Source organism: Lepus europaeus, chromosome 4 (assembly GCF_033115175.1).
Source record: "Lepus europaeus isolate LE1 chromosome 4, mLepTim1.pri, whole genome shotgun sequence".
Taxonomy (NCBI): domain Eukaryota; kingdom Metazoa; phylum Chordata; class Mammalia; order Lagomorpha; family Leporidae; genus Lepus; species Lepus europaeus.
In genome coordinates this window covers 118,511,096-118,532,719 of record NC_084830.1, presented here as the reverse complement: position 1 = coordinate 118,532,719, position 21,624 = coordinate 118,511,096, and the positions used below count along the sequence as shown (strand labels likewise).

General features: G+C 34.4%; 1 protein-coding gene across 5 annotated transcripts in view; it reads left to right on the top strand.

The window, feature by feature from the left end:
- Nucleotides 1-15,413, top strand: part of GABRG2 (gamma-aminobutyric acid type A receptor subunit gamma2) — a 90,076-nt gene extending 74,663 nt beyond the window's left edge. For 2 of the 5 annotated variants that reach the window (XM_062189675.1, XM_062189673.1), the window contains exons 7-10: nt 4,800-4,952; nt 11,069-11,274; nt 13,396-13,419; nt 15,138-15,413. In XM_062189675.1, coding sequence (XP_062045659.1) covers nt 4,800-4,952; nt 11,069-11,274; nt 13,396-13,419; nt 15,138-15,413 — 659 coding nt within the window. The remainder of the gene's footprint in view (nt 1-4,799; nt 4,953-11,068; nt 11,275-13,395; nt 13,420-15,137) is intronic. The other 3 variants (XM_062189674.1, XM_062189672.1, XM_062189671.1) reach the window with 3 other exon arrangements.
- Nucleotides 15,414-21,624: the final 6,211 nt, after the last annotated feature.

Genomic DNA, 21,624 nt, shown 5'->3' with positions numbered 1-21,624 from the left:
TGAGGTAAAGACCTAATTTCAGAAAATAATTTTCTTTATGGAAAATTCAGCAATTTGACTCAAAGTCAATTTCATGGTGTTATGTCTCAGATTGCAATATTTAATGAGTGATGATGAAGTTAGACCTAATGCTTTGTCTCAACATACCAGTCTGTCTATCTACATTGTAGAGAGAAAATAATCTTGCTCCATTTGAGCCTTTAATTTAGATTCAATTATGAGACCCCATAGTCCTAAACACCACATTAATAATGTAGTAATCTTTGCAAAGCAGTGATTAAAAATATGCATGGCTTGAATAAAGAAGGAATGTAATGAGCATAATATTTATGGCTTCAAAGTTATCCTAAAGAAAAAGATATATCCTATTCAACTATATTGAAGTGGAATAAGAATCATAAGAGAGCAACAAGTAGAAAATATATTTCACTTGGTGTTTTTCAACATCATAACAAAATTTTAGGGTACTTAAAGAGCATATACACAAACCATTCATCCCAGGATCTCAACATAATAGACACCATCACTAATAACTAATATATATGTAAATAAATATATATACACATATAATTTCAGGGGTTAAATTTAAAAAATATTTCATCACTATAAAATCTTTAATTTTTTTTTTTTTTTTTGACAGGCAGAGTGGATAGTGAGAGAGAGAGAGAGAGACAGAGAGAAAGGTCTTCCTTTTTGCCATTGGTTCACCCTCCAATGGCCGCTGTGGCCGGCGCATCTCGTTGATCCGAAGCCAGGAGCCAGGTGCTTATTCTGGTCTCCCATGCGGGTGCAGGGCCCAAGCACTTGGGCCATCCTCCACTGCCTTCCCGGGCCATAGTAGAGCTGGCCTGGAAGAGGGGCAACCGGGATAGAATCCGGCGCCCCAACCGGGACTAGAACCCGGTGTGCTGGCGCCGCAAGGCGGAGGATTAGCCTGTTAAGCCATGGCGCCGGCCAAAATCTTTAACTTTTAAGAGTAGACAGTTTCATGGATGAAATAAGAACATACTAATAAATACTGAATTGTGAAGTTCTCATGTTTATTTAACACAACAGCAAAAACAATCATTTTCATTAACATGCATTCCTACAACCAGACAAGAGAGTCTTACAAAAAACAAAACAAAGTACAAATGGATATTAATAGATGTTATTTCAAATTATATGTCACTTCCCTTCAGTCCTAGCCTATGTCAATTTATTCTAAATTCAAGCTAATACAGAAACATAACTAATTTATAAAATGCTGTGACTTTAAACATCATGTTAGAATACATCAGTAAAAATAATATATTTGAAATGGCTGAAATAACCACCTTTGACTTTGGTTGTATTTAAATCTTTGGTGCTTGGGGAACCACTGATGGAGCAGTTTAAGGGGATTTGATTTTATAGGTTGCTCAGCCCAAGAGTCTTTAAGAATACAAAAAGTGATGTGGGCTTAGAGATAAGGCAGGAATCAGGCTGTCACTGTGAAGCTGCTTTGCTCTTAAATGGTTTGTTCCCAAGTCTGAATCTGTAATCCACTCATAGAAAAGCTTTGGAAATACTGGCAAAGACGGAAGATGCTGAGAAGCTATTACCTTATTTATAGAAATTGATAGATAAGTGGACCATGGACATTTAGACTCTGACCTGAAGGGAAGCAGAGAATTGAATTGAGATAATTATCTTGTTAACTTTGGACAAAATTAAAGTTCACCTCTTAAAAAGTCAGATCATTAATACCAAAGTGCAGATTCTCATTCACTTACAAGATAATGAAGAAATAAGTTACTAGTACTGTCTACCTGTGTCTAAAATATTGTAATTTTTAGACATCCATTTAAATGTATTTCAAATGAGCAGAAAACTCAAGGACTTGGGAAATAGTAGAAAAAGTATCTCAGAATATGTATTAATTAAAAAGAAAATTTCTCCTTCTCTTTGCTTTTCCTACCTGGAACAAGACAGTTTGTACTTGCCAATGGTTTTCTGATCAAAGAAATGAGAAAGAAAAAGACAGATATTAGTAGAGGTCATCTTGATGGCTCCGGATCCTGAACATCAGTAGCCATCAGGGAAATGCAAATAAAAACTGCAATGAGGTGTCACATCATCCCAGTTAGAATGGCTACCCTTCAAAAATTTAAAAAAAAAAAATGCTGGCAAGATTGTGAGGGAAAAGATACACTAATACACTGTTGATGGCAATGTAAATTAGTGCAGCCATCATAGAAGACAGTATGGAGATTCCTCAAAAATCTGAAAATAGATCTACCGTATAAACCAGCCATTCTACTTTTGGGAATTTATCCAAAGGAAATGAAATCAGAATATGAAAGACTTATCTGTAATCCCATGTTTACTGCAACTTGAATCACAATAGCTAAGATATGGAATCAACCTAGATATCCATCAACTGATGACAGCATAAAAAATTATGGTAAATATGCATAATGGAATACTACCCAGATACAAAAAAAATGAAATTGTATCTTTTGCAATAAAATGCATGCAATTGGAGATAATTATGTTTAGTGAAATAAGCCAGACTCAAAAAGACAAAGGTTTTCCCTGATTTGTAGTTACTAATATACTGACTACAAAAATATAAAGTACATGAAATAAATTGACATTTTGAGATTATGATTATTGTTTACAGCCCTTGTCTATACTCCTGAGGAATAGCAGTTTTTGCTACTTCCTTGGTGAATTCTTTATTTAGTGGAGAGATAAGTTTGTGGTTATAAAGGAAATTGAAAGTATGTTATTGTAAAAAAATAAAAGAAAATAAGGAAGGAAGGAAAAGGCAGGGTGGGAGCAAAGGAGGACAAGGAGCATAAAGTGGGAAGTATCATTATGTTCTTAAAACTGTACATAGGAAACATATGACCTTTCTCTAATATAAATTAAAAAATTAAAATATAGAGGTCATCTTAAATGTTTTTGTTCCTCATTTATAGCCCATGTCTATTATTATATTCTAAATTGGGACAAAAGCAGAGACTAAACTAATTTACAAATTGTGAAAAATTTAAATACCTTATGTTCAGGCAAATTAATTCAGAGAAACAATCTCATTGGAATTAACTAAATTATAGTTATCATTGAAAAAACATTTCTACCATCAAATCTACAGGCACAGTTGCTAAATACTGCTACGTACTGATCTCCAAGAGGAAAATAATATCCCATTAATTTATTCCCAAGACAGCGGTAGGTCTTGATACCTGCCTCAATAGCCATGATATAAACTAGTAGTAGTAGTAGTATTTCAGTCTACTAAAAGACAGTGTTTAGAAGTATTCAAAACCACACTTAGGAAACATTACAGGGTTTAGGTACAAAGTGTTTACTTCCTCAGTTATCTAATGGTTTTCCATGTCAACAGCTTGGAAGGCTACAGGATGAAGCTTGAGGGTGGGAAAGAACTGTATTGAGGCGGCAATAACTTACACTGCTAAGGCAGTCTTTATGTATGAAATTTCCAGAGTACCTTAGTTTCAAACCAGATAAAATAAGCTAGGCACAAAGGGAAATAACGCACAAAGCCAAATAAACAAGCTAAAATATATTACTTATATTTAATTATTTATTTTCTAGGACAAAATATAATCTAGTAAAGAAAAAAGAGCAACATTTGAAAAGGATTCTTATTTACATAGTGTAGATACAAGTATAGATACAGTCCTTGAAACTGATGTTCTCTAACAGAATAAAGAAAACATAAATGTGTACTAACAGGGATATCTCAAAAATGTATTTTCTAATCTCAAAACTTGAAATTCTTTAAAATAATACTTGGCATAGAACAAAAGGAAGGATATGAAATTTTAAAAGAATGTTAAACATCATAATTTTTAAAAATCAGAGACTTCAAAGTGTTTCAAAATAAACTGGTCTCATGCATAGCCATATGATTGTTCTTTGGTTCCTTTATTAGTTTTTAATTAGTATATTCTCTTGATTATTTATGTAAAGAAATTTTTGTAAATTCCCCTCTTTAATCCAAAATGTTCAATAATACATTTTCCTATGTTCTTCATTTTTAAAATTTACAAATGCATGCATTGACTTGTTCATTCATTCAGCAAATGTTTCTGATTGCCCATTTATAGTCAAAGAGGATGCTAAAAACCAGTTGTGCAATAGTGGACTAATGGATAACCATTCACAGACTTAGGAAGAGGAAGTCTAATAGAAGAGATAGATATTACAAAAATCACCACACAAATGAATGATGAATTGCAAATTTAAATGACAGTTGTGAAAAAAAAACAATATAAATCAATGAAAGCATCAAAAATATTTCATTATGCTAATTTGGTAAATTCTGAGTAAAATATTCATTATTGTCAATCATTAGCATATTTCCCTCCAGTTTGTGTGGATAAAGGTCTTAAGAAAAACAGGAAATTGCTACAAAATTCAGAAGGTTTAACAAGTAAGATTGACATAGTGTTGAAACACTGTTTCCTGCCCTCTAAGTCAAGTAATAAATTCACACTTTGGGTGTCAAGTAGGAAGACAAGGAAAAAATAATCTAGAAAAAAATATGATCTAAACCTTCAAAAATTATTTCTTCCAGCTAATAGTTGCATCTTATGAAAAGATCAGGATTCAGTTCATTGGGTTTTTGGTGTATTTGCTTGTTTTTCTTTTTAACTCGAGTGGACAGAAAATAGTTTACAGCATACTCCTTACAAAGAAGTCTCAAATTTAAATGTGTACAAATGAGAAGTGAACACATATTTATTTCCAAATTATTTTCATTTGTTAATAAGGGATTGCATAGCACTATCTTTGTTCTGTTCTAGGAGATTATGTGGTCATGTCCGTCTACTTTGACCTGAGCAGAAGAATGGGGTACTTCACCATCCAGACCTACATCCCTTGCACACTCATTGTTGTCTTGTCATGGGTATCTTTCTGGATCAATAAGGATGCTGTTCCAGCCAGAACATCTTTGGGTGAGATATATTTGTGTTGTGTCCCAAGATAAATCCCAGTAAAAGGTACTTTATCCCTCTTTCTAAGGTGTCATGCTTTAAATTTAGCCAGTAATTGCATAGAAATGTAATTTTATTTATTTTAAAGAAAGCTATCATATCATATTTTAATAAATATTATTTAAAGTTTCTTAGTTCTGTTTTCCTTAATTACCTCAATAGGTTTCTTTAATAAGCTTGCTTAATAACTTTAAGTTAACTATTAAAAACCTTTTAATTTTAACAGGGACTTGGTTTGTATGTTTTGGACTCTGTCCAATAATAATAGGAGTGAGCTGCACACATTAGTCTGTGAGAACTGATTGTTTTTGCCCTTTTCCTACTCTGGGTTCAGTGATGTCAACTGACAGCTTAAAATCAGCCAAGGTGGAAGTATTAACAACCTAGAAATTGGGAAAGTGAAATTCAGAGCCATCTTTTTTCTCAAGTATTGATTTTTACACATTCACCAGCATACTACTGGCTATTAATTTCTTCCAATATGCATTAATTACTGTGATGACATTTGAAGTAACTGATTCTTTACAGGAAAGTCACTGAACATGTTATTTTTAGAAAAATTCTTGTGAAATTTGGGGGGATGCTTTGAAAATGACTGCTTCTTCCTGAGCTATATTGCATATGGTGATATTTGTCTTGTATTTTCACATCTTTTCCTCCACATGAGGAAGCAGTCTTACATAAACTAAAATAAAGCCACAGACTCACAGGGCGTAGTAGTCTAAGTCCAGGGTTGAAACGTTTATATGACAAAAATCCTTAATAGTAAACTAGGGTAGCTGGGGTTGGGGGGTGATGAGGAAAAAAGAGTTGACTAAGACTAAAGCTAACACAAGATAATTTATAAAGCTACAATCACTTTATCAGGTATGTAGAACCAAGATCATTTTTTTGCTAGTTCTTTGGATAGAATCCATATTATATAATCATTAAGAACTATTAGCTTGAGTCAAACTAATTTGGGTTTCAAACCATATATATATGTGTCTGTATATAAATAAATAAATATATATATATATATATATATATATATATGGTTTCCTCACACATAAAGCATGCATTTCTTCTTGTACCTTGTGGGGATTTATTAGGGTTAAATAAGGTATTCTATGCCAAGTGCATGAAGCACAGTAAAGTTTCAGAAATGTCAGCTACTAAAGTCATTTTCTGATAAAAATGATCTGTACTAGGTTATTAAACTAGGGGCAGAAGTGATTACTGGGAAAAAAAGACATCATTTGCATATCTGTCCTCTTCCAAACCCAATTTAGTTACCCATCTGTTTCAAAATGAAGCTATTTTGATTTTTCCTGTTACATGCAGTACTTTGTATCATAAGTTCTATTCAACAATTCAAATATCTTGTCTAATACGCTGTACCGAAACAAACCCAAAATACATGGAGCCTATTACTTTAGGGCTGTAATTTGTCACTGTGAGTAGAATGTATTACATTACATGCTTATTTATCAGCCTCATATCAGAATATAAATGTCTTTTATGTGTGTCATACAATGCCTGGCACATACCTGGTGCCTCGATGATGATTCAGTTAATCTATGTGTTACAAGTGTATGGAACAAATCCATTGCCGTTTATCAATCTACACTCTTCACAAAAACATTTTCATGAAAACATCAGTGTCTCCCCTTGAAGCCTGAACTTTTACTGGTCAAAAATCCTTGTAAGACCACTTCAGTAGCTCATCTCATCCACTCATTCATTGAGTGTTCATTGACAAATGACTACTGAGGGGAAGGAATCAGGTTCAGGAAGAAAGGAGAGGTCCCTGAACAAATAGCAGGTACGTATTCTTTTTTGATAATTTAAGTGAGGCACGTTTCATATGGTCCCTTTTCTACTCCTCACAAATACTGCATGTAGTAGTTGGATTAATTGTGAATCAAATGATTATCACATTTTTTAGTGCTGAGCTAAGGGAACAAAGGTGTTGCAATGTTCAATGATTTATACAGTCACACAGACAGTTGGTAGTATATTTGCACCTCAGATAATAGCACAAAGATTTTCTCTGGGTGTAAGAGATTGTTGAAACCAATTGTGGAGAAAGACCAGAAGCTGAATTGAGCCAATGCCTCTAGTTTAACTTTGCTGTCTCATTTCTTTAGATTAGTGCCTCTTAAACTGAATTTAAAACACTAGAGGACTTTTAAAGTACACATGTCTTAGTTCAACCCTAAAATATGCTTATTTAATTTGCCTAGGACATGCATTATGTGTCAATAGTCTAAAAAATGCTAACTTAATACTAATGCGCACTCACCTTTTCAAATAGTGGTCTAGATTTCATTGATTCTAATGCCATTTGCAGTGCTTACAATATCAAGGGTTAAATGAGATGACCCTAAACACCTATAGACTTTAATATTATTGCCACAGAACAGTTAAAGTTAACCTGGTTCATAAGTGAGATAAATAAACACATATGGCTCAGAGATTATAGCTATTTTCCATGCACAGATCACCAGAGCATGGGGAACATCGATCTATGAGCCTATAACATTTCAATGCAGTTTGGCAGACATGTGATAGATGGCAAAGTTTAACTATGGTATAGTGGTGACAAATAAAATGATGAAAACATCAAATGGTATTTTTTACCCAAGTAATCTGAGGTTAGATAACATCCCTGAAGAGCTTACTCCATGCCAAGACTGGAAGAACTGATAAAACCTGTGGATATGTTTCGTTTCATGCACCCCAGGTAAGAGAAGTCTAATTTCTTTACTTCGCAAAACTGGATTTAACAGACATATGAAGTCATCTTATTTTTGGTTGAATTAGTGAAATTTTTGATCAATTAGTGAAAACAACCAGCATTCTACTTCTCATTATTTCTATGTCTCATCATAGCAATTCTCTTCCTTGAGGTTCCAGGAAGAACCCTGGAAATATCATGAAGCAATATGGCTGTGATGAACTTTCATGCAATCTAAATAACATCTTCCCAATTTCCTGCATCAGTGTTTAACTTACATGTCAGACTTGGTTTCACCTAAATATCACATACTAGATTCTTTTAAAAAGAACTCCTCTAAAATATCTACCTTAATATTAGGACACTTGAAAAAACTTGTTGAAAAAACTGAACTAAAGTAAGTTTATTCTGGTACAAAAATTTTTAATTCATGCATACTTTTTAAAATATGAATTTTCCATGAATTTGTTGAAGGCTCTTATATGCAAGGATTTCAAACATTTTATGCACCAAAATAAACTCATTTTCCAAGAAATTTGTGAAGTACTCTTGGGTTAAAACTTTTGCCTATTATAGATCAAGTGTAGTTAGTAGCCTGATTATGAAACAAAGGCCAAGGAACCTATTTAGGTTTTGTTTTCTCCACAAAAATACTATTTGTTAATATGTACAATCATGAACTTCTACAAGAATTATGGCATAGACAACATCATTAGCTTTTTTCATTTAAAAATGCAAACATTTTTTCTGTAAAATATATTATACCAATACCTAAAATATATTGCAACTTTATTAGGAATTGGTGCTCTACACATTACTTAATTTAATCCTCACCAAAGCTTTAAGAGGTTTTTTCCACCACTCCCAGTTTCTAGACAAGGAGCTTAAACCTTCCAAAAGTCCTACTATAACAACAAAAAGACTCCTAGACCGATTTAATTCCAAGATGAGTAATCTAGAAGAACTCCAACTGTCTGCAATTTTCACGCTACGTATTATCTTATGTTTTCCATATATTCATGGAAATAACACAGTGTGGCTTGGAGCACAGCGTTTGAATTCTGGCAGACGATATTTATACATCACCTCCACTACTTACTATTGAGGGCAAGTTTTTATTCTGCCTGTACTCAGTGTTTTTTATCTATAAGAAATGATAACAGTACTTACATCAGAGAATCATTGTGAAGACTTTTGTAGGACGATATATAAAGTACTTGACACAGTACCTGGCCAAAAAAGAAAAAAAAAACACACAAAAAAAACAATAAATAAACCACTGTCATTTGCAATTAAAAATATCTCACAAGTCATAAATGTGGATTCCTATTTTTAACAGTAGATTGAGCCTCTTTTCTTTCACACGTACACTATTCATTAATTGTTTCGTGTATTTATTCAACAAGTATTTATTGAGTACCAGCACTGTACTTTGGGCTCGCAATGAATATAAAAATAAATGTCTGTTGACACAGAGTGTGCAGAATAAAAAGGGTGATGTTTTATTACATAATCAGTGACAGTGCAGGAAAGGGCTATGGCAATTGTCACCATAATTCCCTTGATCAGTACTCTATCAAGGAATAGTATATCCTGTGAGGTTTCTTCAACCAAAACTGGTCTTTTCCATCTCTGGAATTTCATAACAGCACTTGAGAAACTTTGACTTTACAGAAGAATAAATGCCCCAAGAGAACTATATATTTCTAGGAAACTGCTAAACTCTTCCAAGATGGCTCTACTACAAAAAGATGAGTAATTAGAAAGAAATATACAACTTCTGTGCTTTTTAAACCTACTTTTCCAAGAATTTCTTGGCTCTACTTAAACATCTTCTAAGCATATCATACCAATAGCCTACATTTGGAGACAAAAAACAAAAAAAACAAAAAACCCTTATTTCTCTTTTCCTATATGATTCTGCCACTCTTCTCTACACTTTGTGTTGCCCTCCCCCAAGTCTCTATGCCTGATTCTTCTGAATTTCCCTAACATAATTAATTAAGGCAAGAAAATCAAGTGCTCTCTAGGAAAGTTATTGGTGAGTAGTCATTATTATAACATCATTACATGACAGAAACACTGTGTGTGTGTGTGTTCCCTAGTGAGAAATATAAGCCACCAAACTGGAGCAATAATGACATGAAGTTATTTCTTTTGCAGTCTTTCTCTCTCAGAGTGTATGTCTCTTTCTCTTTCTGACTCTCAATTAAAAAAAAAAATAGACTGATAAGATGTATGGGTATTCAAAGGGTTAATCCAACAGCTAGGGAAACAGGTCTACTTGAGGGCTAGGACTGACTCTGTCGTGCCTTTATTATAAATCACAGTTTTTACAGAAGGAGAGTCCTAACCCTTCCGTGATGTAGATAAGTCATCTTAACTTTGTTTTCTGTTATTAAGCTGCTATTAGGTGGGCTGGTTTTTTTGGGGTACTATTGTATAATTAGGAAAAAAGGGGTTTTGAAATCATGTCTAACTGCTGTGTTCAATTCCTTTTTCTGCTACTCTACCAACCCTTGTTTGTGTAGCTGGTCCTCTAACCCCATTTACCTCTTCTATAAAACCAGAATGAAAAGATCTGTTGTGAATATTCACAGAAACCATGTACACAAAAAGCTTATAATAGTGCACAGCACAAGGTTTTCACTAAATATTAGCTATCATGTTGCTTCTGAGATATTTATTTTCATCCAATAATGTTTAAAGAATTTATCAATCAGGTCATGTAACTTATATACAAACCTCCTCGCTGTTTAGTACATTTAAGTGATTTCTCCTTGCACTTGGAATAAAATGCAAGCCTCGCCACATATGTTTCCTAATATAACCTCTACATCATGAACCTTGGTCCCCATGCCTCTTCCCAGATTCCAAGTATTCTAAAAGTTTAAAACTACCCTTTCTCAGAACCGATTGAATATCAGCAGTCAAAAAGTTACAGTATTAGCTTCACCTTAAATATCAACTCCTCAAATAGATCTTCCCTGAGCATTCCATGTAACTAGCTTCTCACCATTCTCACCAGTCGCCTGACAAATACCAAAATTTTTAATTATACTTTGCTTTGTTTACATGATTTATAGTGTGTCTGTCTCAATAAAATATAAGGCACAATAAGGAAGGAATTAAAGCCATTATCTCCATCAATGTATATTCAATGAGTGTCACTGTAACTAATACATAGCAGACAGGCAAAAAATATTTGTGAACAGAGAGACTTAATATCAGTTATTCCTTGTTTTCCATTACTGAGGGTGTTCATTAGAAGTTTCAAAACAAGTTTACTCTCAGTAGTGACTCAGTTCCCCACCTTGAAGATGCAATCCCATGACTCTTGTTTTGTGTTTCTCTTCAGGTATCACCACTGTCCTGACAATGACAACCCTCAGCACCATTGCCCGGAAATCACTCCCCAAGGTGTCCTATGTCACAGCCATGGATCTCTTTGTGTCTGTTTGCTTCATCTTTGTCTTCTCTGCTTTGGTGGAGTATGGCACCCTGCACTATTTTGTCAGCAACCGGAAACCAAGCAAGGACAAAGATAAAAAGAAGAAAAATCCTGTATGTATGAGTTCCCATTGGGATTGTTGATATTTTATGCAGAGACTACTTGGTTTTGATTTGGTTTTGTTTTTGTTAGCCTATGTGCAGGATAAGGCTCAATATTTTGAGCTACAACATGAAAACAGAATGTATTTGGCTAGATCACAAGGTCCCATTTATACTCATTAGTTACTGCAGAGATACTTGATTCTCTAAGTCAGATGCTTAATGCAAATATAATGACTTGCTTTCTTAATTTTGTTGTGATTAATAACGTTGCTGAGAAGTACATCCATTTTCTAGTTGGTATTCTAGTCTTCCTTGATTTTTCATCTTCCTGCCTCCTCACTATCATATATTTAATTTACCAATGCTTTAAAATAAAACTTTCATCTAAGACATTGTACTAGGGGAAGCCACAAGGTTCTTGAAGATTCAATGATTAATGCACTTTTGTAAAAACTATAGTATGTGTGTGTGTGTGTTTGCGTTACCACTAGAGGACTTTTATTGATTTTGTACTTGAATGCATTTGATTTTTAAAATAAACAGTTTACCTATTGTTCAGGCAAGTTGCTTAGACTTCCTGTGTCTTTGTTTCCTCATATATGAGCATTTTTAAAAAACATGTCTTATGGGACTACAGCGAGAAACAAATGTGGTAATGCAGAAAAAGATTAAAAATTATATTACTTAATACTGTACACATTAAAGTTTTTACCATTAGTAGTTGGTGATGATGGTTGATGTTGATGATTTATAATTACCAAGCTGGACTGCTTTCAAATGCATGTACGATTTAGAAACAATTAAGATGATTTCTGCTTGCCACTACACTTTGATAAAGGAGAAGGAGGCATAAATACAGCTAAAAATTGTCTTAAATCTTGAGTGTGAATGAGAGCACATAGATACCTATTTACCCACCTGAACAAACTTTGTGACCAATAGGAACCCCCATGAATGGTAAGATCCATTTCCTTCCTAGAAAGGGACAATGAGAATTTCTTTACTCTCTTGAATTTGTAGCCTTTCATGGTTTTCTACTTTAAGGGTCATGAGGACCATCACAGTGACCAACTATCCAACTATGGATTTGAGGGGTTAAAATTATAAGGAGGGAATGTAGCTCCTTCTAGGTTGTATTCCGATGCATCTCTAGGAACCTTGTGAAATTCTACAAATGGCATGTGGCATGTGCTAATTTGAATGAAAGGCTTGATAATAGGTAAAGAAGAAAGTATCATTATTCTTGATGATTAATAAAAAAGAAATGCTTAGCTCTAATTTCATAAATATTTATTATGCTTTATGCAGTCCTTCCCTACCATGTCTGTCAAGTCTCTCTCTGCTTTTTCACTTTCTCTATCCTTGCTTTATTTTCCTTGTGGTGGTGTTTTTCATTTGCTACCCTCCTTTACATTCCATTTCATTCTTCCCCAGGAACATGATTCTAAAGACACTCGCATTATTACCTGACAGCTGTAAGAAGGGTGTGAGAACTAGCTTTCCAATGAGTTCTGAAGATTCTTTAGAAATAGCCCTTTGACCCTTTCAGCTATGTATCTACTGAGCACATTTTGTTAGAGAGATAGATTCCTTAAAGGACATAGAAAGGGGATTAAAGAAACTGAAAAAAAAATTACTTGACAACATCACTTCCTCTTTTAAGCCAATTCATTGATTTAACAATTCTAGTAAGAGCCTGAATTGCATATAGGAAGCTAAAATTTTATTTTTCTTCTGCTATTTTGGCCTTGATAGGTGCCAAGACTCACCTATTAAGGTCCCCTTGATAATCAGAAAATAAAAATCAAAGTAAATCTGTATAGGGGAACTAGGCAATAGAAAGCTTCCTCATAATTTAAGAACACTGACTGTTGAAGTAAGATATTTGTAGATTTATTTATTAAAAATTTCAATAGTAATCCTAGAATTCCATTTTCTAACTTTAGGTATATGCTTTATCCCAAACTTCAAACTCTCCTTCTGTGTTTATAATTTCAGTTCATTTTACTTACTATGTTTTCGAAATGTATTTTTAATTTATCTTATTTTGTCTCTCTCTTTTTCTTTTCTTTTTTTCCTTCTTTTTATTAAAAAAAAATGCGATTCTCTTTTCTGTCTACAAACCCAAAGCTTCTTCGGATGTTTTCCTTCAAGGTATAAAGTTTTTGGAATGGAACTTCACTGCATGCAACTGCTGAATTTAACTATTAACGCTTACATGGTGTTTTATTTTTTGTTATTGTTATGAGTAGATATTTAAACATTCTACTAGAGATAACACATTCAAAGTGAATAAAGTGATATCAATTTTTAGAGTTCATTCAGCAATTATGCACTATTTGTTTTAGTTCTTTTAAAGTTTATTTGATAAGCAGAGTAGCAAAAGGAGAAAGAGAGAGGGAGAGGGAGTGAAAGGAGAGGGAGGGGGAGAGAGAGAGAGAGAGAGCGCGAAAGAGGGAGATGGAGAAAGATCTTTCACCCACTGGTTTACTCCTCAAATGTCCACAACAACTAAATTGGGGTGAGGAAAAAGCAAAGAGCAGGGAACTCCTTCTGGGCCTCTGATGTGGGTGGTAGTGACAAGTACTTGAGCTTTCACCTGCTACCTCCCAAGAAGGAAGCTGGATCAGAAATGAAAGTGAAACTCCATCCCAGACATTTCAGTATGGGATTCAGGTGTCTTAAGTATCAGCATCTTAACCCACTAGGCTGCAATGCCTATTCCCCACATAATTTTCTATTAAATAAAAACCCTATGACATGTTATATGCTGATAGGGTATCTTTGCACATGAACATTTAAAAGACCCTTTCTTCTCAGATAAAATGGGATTCAATTTTACTGGCTACACCTAGCATTTTAGACATTTCAAAACTAAAATTTAACTATTTACATCCTAATTCAAAATAGGATAGTTTTTTTTTTTTAACTGAATACGCATTATTTGTCTGAACTCTACATGTTGGATGGTAAGAACACTACCATCTTCACTGGGCCTGTTGGCTCTAACATGCAATATTGTAATGAGATTTCTACTCACTTTGATAGCTAATTCAGAGATACTAGGATTTGTGTATATATTATCCCAAAACTAATTCATTCAAGCTATTACTAAATAAACCCTGTAGTTTTATAGCAATTTTATTATTTGTTTGATGGCAAAGATTATATTATCATGCAGTCAAATTTACCACTTTCTTCTCAAATGTGAAAAAAGCTTTTTAAGGTAGCAACAATTTCTGAATTTTCATTCACATGTAGGTCAACACTGCTGACATTCTTAAAACTTCAGGATGGTGAATAATAGATGTAGTATGATATTCTCTTAAAGCATAAGACATACTTTTGTGATATAAAAATCAGGAAACTTTTATATTTATGAATATCTTAGAATTTTCTAGTAACAGCATTTGATACATTTGCTCAGTGTAATGGGATTTCCTATTTGCCTCTGAGTAAGCATGACAAAATTTGATTTCAAACTTGATGCATTTTTATTTTTCTATTCACTCACATGTAGAACCATTAATTGCCTTCATGTAACCAACTTCACATCTAATAATTAATAGAATAAGATTCCATGTAGTTTGATTTAAGTATTTAAACTTTGAGTTCTTTTGGTGTTCAATCTTACTGCTATAGCTACTAGCTTGATGGTATTATTTTCAGTTGCACTGCTTAAGCTCAAAATTTGAAATCTGCAATTGTGCTTTCTAAGTTCAATTTTACCATTGTAGATAACAATATCATAGCAATATCCTGAGTACCCATTTTCAGATTCATCATTACATTGATGACATTGTGGAGAAATATTTTAGGATTTCTCAAGTGGAATTAATTTTGGACCCTTTCCTTCCCTACCCTTGTCTCAGGCCCCTACCATTGATATCCGCCCAAGATCAGCAACCATTCAAATGAACAATGCCACACACCTTCAGGAGAGAGATGAGGAATATGGGTATGAGTGTCTGGACGGCAAGGACTGTGCCAGTTTTTTCTGCTGTTTTGAAGACTGCCGAACAGGAGCTTGGAGACATGGGAGGATACATATCCGAATTGCCAAAATGGACTCATATGCCCGAATCTTCTTCCCCACTGCTTTCTGCTTGTTCAATCTGGTTTATTGGGTCTCCTACCTTTACCTGTGAAGAGATATGCACTTTATTGATATGGGTATTATTCAGGAAATCTCATGGAGAAAAGTTTTCCTTTCTAAGTCCACTTAAATAATCCCCTATATTATTGATAATGATCTGAATTTGTTTCCATGTCCTAACCTGGTAAATTGTATACTGTCATATTGTATGTGCCCAACTCTCCTTTGGTTAGTGTAATTTTAACTTTAATGTTTCCTGTGTTTCAAACCTGCAAGGCAAAGTAAAATTAGAGCAAGAATATTGGAGCCAAACACGATACTTTTTTAGCTACAGCAATGGAAACAGTGAAAGCCCTGACTATTTAGAATGGTGATATCTTTACATAATTCATAAGACAATTAGATACAAAAGGTCAAAAACTGTATCCTATGTTCACCTAGGGTCATATTGGTAAATTTGATCCCAACAGAATATCTTCTACATTTAAGAAGAATCATAACTCCCTTTAAAGTAAAAAGACTAGACTAGATATCTATTATACCTTTATCCCAAGATAAAAAATTTCCTTCACATCACATGTACAATGATGTAAATATTCAGTAACATAGAATGCTTCAAGTTTAATGCATGCATCTCTTAGAGCCAAAATAAATGGACTGAAGTTATATCATAAAGTATTGTCTTTTATTTTGTGTCTTTGGGCTATAAAAGAATCATGAATATAATGATAAGGATTTGGGTTGGAATTAGAGGGAGGAATTCCACTGCCTTCCCCCTCATGCATGAAGATTCAAATTGTTTATTGTTTTGGTTTGTATGACATATTACACTTTAAGTAAAATACAGACTCAATAATCTACTTTGCCAACACTAAATGCGCCCAATTTCGTAACTAGAGTTTAAAGTAATTGAATGTGCTTGCTGCTATTTTTTCTCCCTTTTAGGATAATAGGTCGTTACAGAACTTATTCTCCATCTCAAAATCTGCTTTTTGTGATTGTGAGTGCCTTGTGGGCAGAATCCTTGTCATTTCCTCTTTGGGTCCTCAGCACTTTGCATAGTGCCTGGTACATAGTTGGTGCTCAATAAATATGGTTTTAAGTCAACTGCCCCATACGCTTCTGATGAACTCTCTGAGCTGAACTGGAACCAGTGATTCATCATTTCATATACGCATTGTTAACTCATATTTGACCTTACAAAAATTTCCAGTAAGACCCAAATAATTTTGGAAATTTTTGTTCATTCTCAGAAAATTATTTTAGGGCAAGTCCATGCTCCTTTTAGAGCAGTATTTGTGTCCTATATTTGTGTACAAAAATGACTACTAAAGTATAATTATATTTTATTTATTATTTTTCCAGGTTTACACTAATTAAGTCCTGACCCATCCACAACTTCATTTGTGAATGCACAGAAAGCATAAGTAAGATTCATACCTAACTGGTGTTCAGAATGTAATAGTGTATGCTCTTTGAATTCAACAATGTGCTGAAGGTTAAATTAAAAACTGAATGAACACATGAGTGACTTATATGGAGGTAGAGCCCATTAGATTATATTGTATTAAATGCAGTGACTGCATCAGATTTCAACCATGATGAGTTGAACCCCATCTTCATGTACACATCCTGAATCTTTATTTTTCTAAAATAGTGCCCTTTGCCAGTTATTTTTCCTTATGGTAATCATTTCTCTAAGTTAGAATTCAATCATAGCTATTATAAATATATAGGTAATTGAAAAAGTAGCAAAGAAGAAAAGAACTACATAGAAAATCAAAAAAGAGTAAAAGAAGAGAGTGGCTTTGTTAATATAAAAACGTGCAAAGTCATCATCAAGTCATCTGGATAAATCTTGAAACATACTTAGCTGCCAATTTTATAAAACTTTCATAATCAGTGCTCTAGTATATAACCTCAAACAAATGTAAATAGACTATTTTCTTGTTTTGAATTGTCAAGATATTAAATGTTGATTCTTTGGGAGAGTTGTTGGCAAATTTCAATGGTGAGAAAATGTTATTACTGTCAACAGGAAATGTGTTCTGTAATTGAGACACTAAAAGCTAGCTTTGCAATGTGTGCATAGCATTGGCAATATGAATATATATTATATATGATCTAATTCTTAATTATCAACTGCTCCCTGTCTATGTATTTGAAAACCTTTTCACAAAGGGAATTGCCTCACATGTGGACTTTTACAATAAAAATGCTGCATTCTCATCTATGATGGCATCAAAGTGGTCTGGTTGGATGGTTTATCTTAAATATTGTGACCCTTCTTTCCTGTCTCATTCCTAAGAATTCCATTTCAGTGGTCTTTATTTGTGAGCCACATGACTCTTTAACACAGTGATAAACTTCACTTCCAAAGAATTAAGAAACGCATCTAGGGTGCTGAGTGGAGAAGGAAGACAATAATGTATTGAAATAAGTATAGCTAAAACCTTCTCTATCCAGGGACTGTGGCTCACTTGGTTAATCCTTTGCCTGCAGCACCAGCATCCCATATGGGCAAGGGTTCTAATCCCAGTTGCTCCTCTTCCAGTTCAGCTCTCTGCTGTGGCCCAGGAGGGCAGTGGAGGATGGCCCGAGTGCTTGGGCCCTGCACCCGCATGGAAGACCGGGAGGAAGCACCTGGCTCCTGGCCTCGGATTGGCCATTTGGGGGGTGAACCAACGGAAGGAAGACCTTTTCCTCTGTCTCTCTCTCTCACTGTCTATAACTCTACCTGGCAAATAAAGAAACAAAAACAAAAACCTTCTCTATCTCAAGACTTTACACATGGGTAAGAATATGGACCCTGGTGTCACATGGAGTCGGAACCCCTACATTGCTGTTTACCAATTTTTTGCCAATTATCAATTCAGTCATTAGAATCCTCCATTTTACCAGGTGTAACTAGATACTCTCATGCACCCTATGCAGTGTCCAAAGCTATCTCCCTGATGTTCTATGTCTTCCATGAACTACTGTTATTCTTTAGCCACCTTTTTCAAGGTAACACCCTTAAAAGAATCAAGTAGTAATAGTGATGCTATAAAATAATGTTTCATTTTTAAGGAATACTTGCATTGAAAATCATTTAAACTAAAAGTTGGAAATTCATGTATCTTGTTAAAATTATATATTAGATTATTTTAAGACCAAAGAATCCTTTTTTAACATGCTCAACTGCATTAAAATATAGTAAACTATATTAAAAATATTAAAAATATAGGGAGTTGATTACCCCTACTCTGCAGACAGTGCCATTTTTTTCCTAAAGTCCTTTGAAATGATCCAAATAATAAACTAATGATATCTTCCACAACATAGCTGATATAACCTTTCTCTAACTTTCACTGTCATGGCCTCTCATGATTTCCTGCATTCATTTTAAACATCTATTTCTCACCTTCCAGACATAGAAAATACAGTTTTCACTTGGGTCAATTCTGCTGTCTAACTCAATGCTTCTCTTTGGAATGGAGTGCATATTCATTGAATAGTCTTCATCCCTTTTTCTGTCTCTGTACTTCTCTGACTAGTAGCAACAATTTTTGTCTGTGATGAAGGTCAAATTAAATTAACCAAATGATCTGGTCTTTGGGGATTATGTCAAAAATTGCTATCTCTATGCTTTGTCACTATGCATTTTTGTCAAGTGTGTCAGGGAGGGGGGGATGACCTAGACCAATAGCTCAGCTGTATTTTCCAGTGCTCAGTGAATTGCCAGAGGTCACACATTCAACTAACAGTAGACTTGGGAGAGTTATCAGAACATTGCTCTTTTCATTATTCCTTATAGTATTTCAGGATTTGAAAATAGTTTTTAGAATTCTTTATCTTTCTGTTAATGCTTTCTATCTCTCAGACTTAAAGATTTTGCTTTCTTTGATATTGCCTCACTGATTCTCATAATTGCAATGAGGCAAGATTTAGAGACCTAGTAACAGAGATAAGTAGATGAATTTCGCATTTCTTTTATTGTTGTCTTTTATTGCTATGATATGTTTAATATACATCAAATAGTTTCTGGAAAAATAATAAAAGATGACTTAATTTTGGTGAAAAAAATTTTTTAAATCCATGCATAGCTTTTTTAATAATTTGCATTTTCCCTGATAATTGTGAAACCCTTGCTATGGCATGGATTTCACATTTTTTCCATCAAAATAAAGATGCCTTGACTATTTTCTGATGTTTAGACTCTACTAGATTATCTTATCTCCAAACAGCTATCTTGGTTTTTTTGTCCTACTTCCTCTTTAAGTCTTCTCCAAAATAGGTACCACATTCCCAGAATGTCTTTCTCTGCTCAATGAACTCAACAGTCTATAATTAAAGATTTGACCTTGTTCATGAAGTCTTTCCAGTTGCACTAAAGTTAATTTTTTTTTATCTCATCCAAAAGTGTTTTTTGACTGGCCTAACCCTAATGTTTAATGCAGCTAATTGTTTAACAATGACCCAATACTGTTAGTAAACAAATTTTAAATGAACACTGCTGTGACACAATATGATACAAGTGATATTTTATCCATTTTCATCTTAAATCAGGTTGTTTATTTTTTATCTACCTCTTTGCTATATAAATTTGCCTCATACTTTTTCCTGTTACTTATATGTTTATAAGTCTGTAATTAAGTCCTCATCAGAGAAGATCTGATTAAGCATCTATAAGTTTAATTTAACATAAAGCTTTTGTTTAATACCTGCCATGGATCTGACATAGGGAACTGTAAGTACAGGAAGAGATAAATTGCAGGCAATCTCCTTTTCAAAATGCCCATGATATGATAGAGGTAGATGCGAATACATAACTATAATGGAATTGCACTCAAACAGCTACAGTTAGGAGAAACCATTATTCTAACTGGATGAAAGCAAAAAGAGGTTTCTCTGTAATACAAAGACTTCTTACTCTATTTAAAGAACTCCCATCTCTGATGTAGGTGTTTCTTTCTGATTACTAATGAAAAATCTGTAAGAGAATTTGAAATATATGAAAAAATACAAAAAATCCAGTTAATCCATTCATAGGTGTTAACCTCTAAAAATATCATTATCTTTTTCTCTTTCTTTTCTCCTTCCATATACTTTTAAATATATGGAAGTAAATATATATACATATATATATATATAAGATAGCTAGATAGAGGCATTGGTATGGCCCTGATTATAGCCTGATTTTTTGACATGATGATATATGTGTGTATAAAAGTACATGCAACATAAACACTTTCTGGCATTCTGTTTGTGAAATTAAGATAGGATGGGGTTAAATTGGAATGTAAAATTAAGATAGAAAGGGTTAAAATGAAGTTGCTTGAGCTAACTGCATATTTTGCTTCTGTGCAAAATGCTTTGGCTTGCAAAATGCATTTTGTTTAAGATAACTAGACTTTAGCTGACCTTGTAACATGTGATGAATGTGCTAATGCTTTTATGAGATAATGGAGCATGTGATAATTATTTTAGGAGCTATGTTGAGTTTTTGGTCATGATGACCCCGTGTTTATGCCTACTCAAGGTCTTCTGTCCCCTCACCCTGGAAGTTTGTCATGCATCTTATGATGGTTTGTCATGCTGTGGTTTATCTTGTGAACCTTTGTGTCATGCTATGGAGATATGCTAATATTGTGGTTTTCAATCTTAAATACGCTGTGCGGTTGATGATTGCCGCCTCTCTTCTCACACTGCACCAGAGAGTGTTGTTGTGCTTAGAGTTGGCCCATCTGCGCAGATGTAATAAACTTCCTCTTGCTTTTATTGCATCGGTTGGACTGGAATTCGTGCTTCTGGGGGTCTCTCTCTATAGGACACCAATTTTTGGGGTCCTACATTGGGGGCTCGTCCGGGATTTGGAGACCCCAGACCCACGCTCCATTTTCCAATCGGAGGTAAGTTTTTGCTGTTTTAAGTGTTTTTTTTTTGTGTTCTGTTGATTTTGTTGATTTTTTTATTTTTTCCCGGGGCGCTTGACGTACCGGAGGTTCATGTTTTACTGAGGTTGTGCCTGCAGGACCTGTATCTGAAAAGAGCCAGTAGTAGGAAGGACAGACGTGTCAAGACCCCTGGCTCAGGCCCTTGGAGGACGCTCCATTGGCGGTATTCTGGGGGGGCCTGGCGGGTGGCAGCCGCTTCGCTCCCATCACTAAGCTTACCTGGGGAGCGTGGCGGGTGGCAGCCGCTTCGCTCTCATCGGAAGCTCTGGTTAGGATTCAGTAGGGTTTCTTTCCCGGGAGAAGAGCTGGTGGCAGCAGCCACTCCCG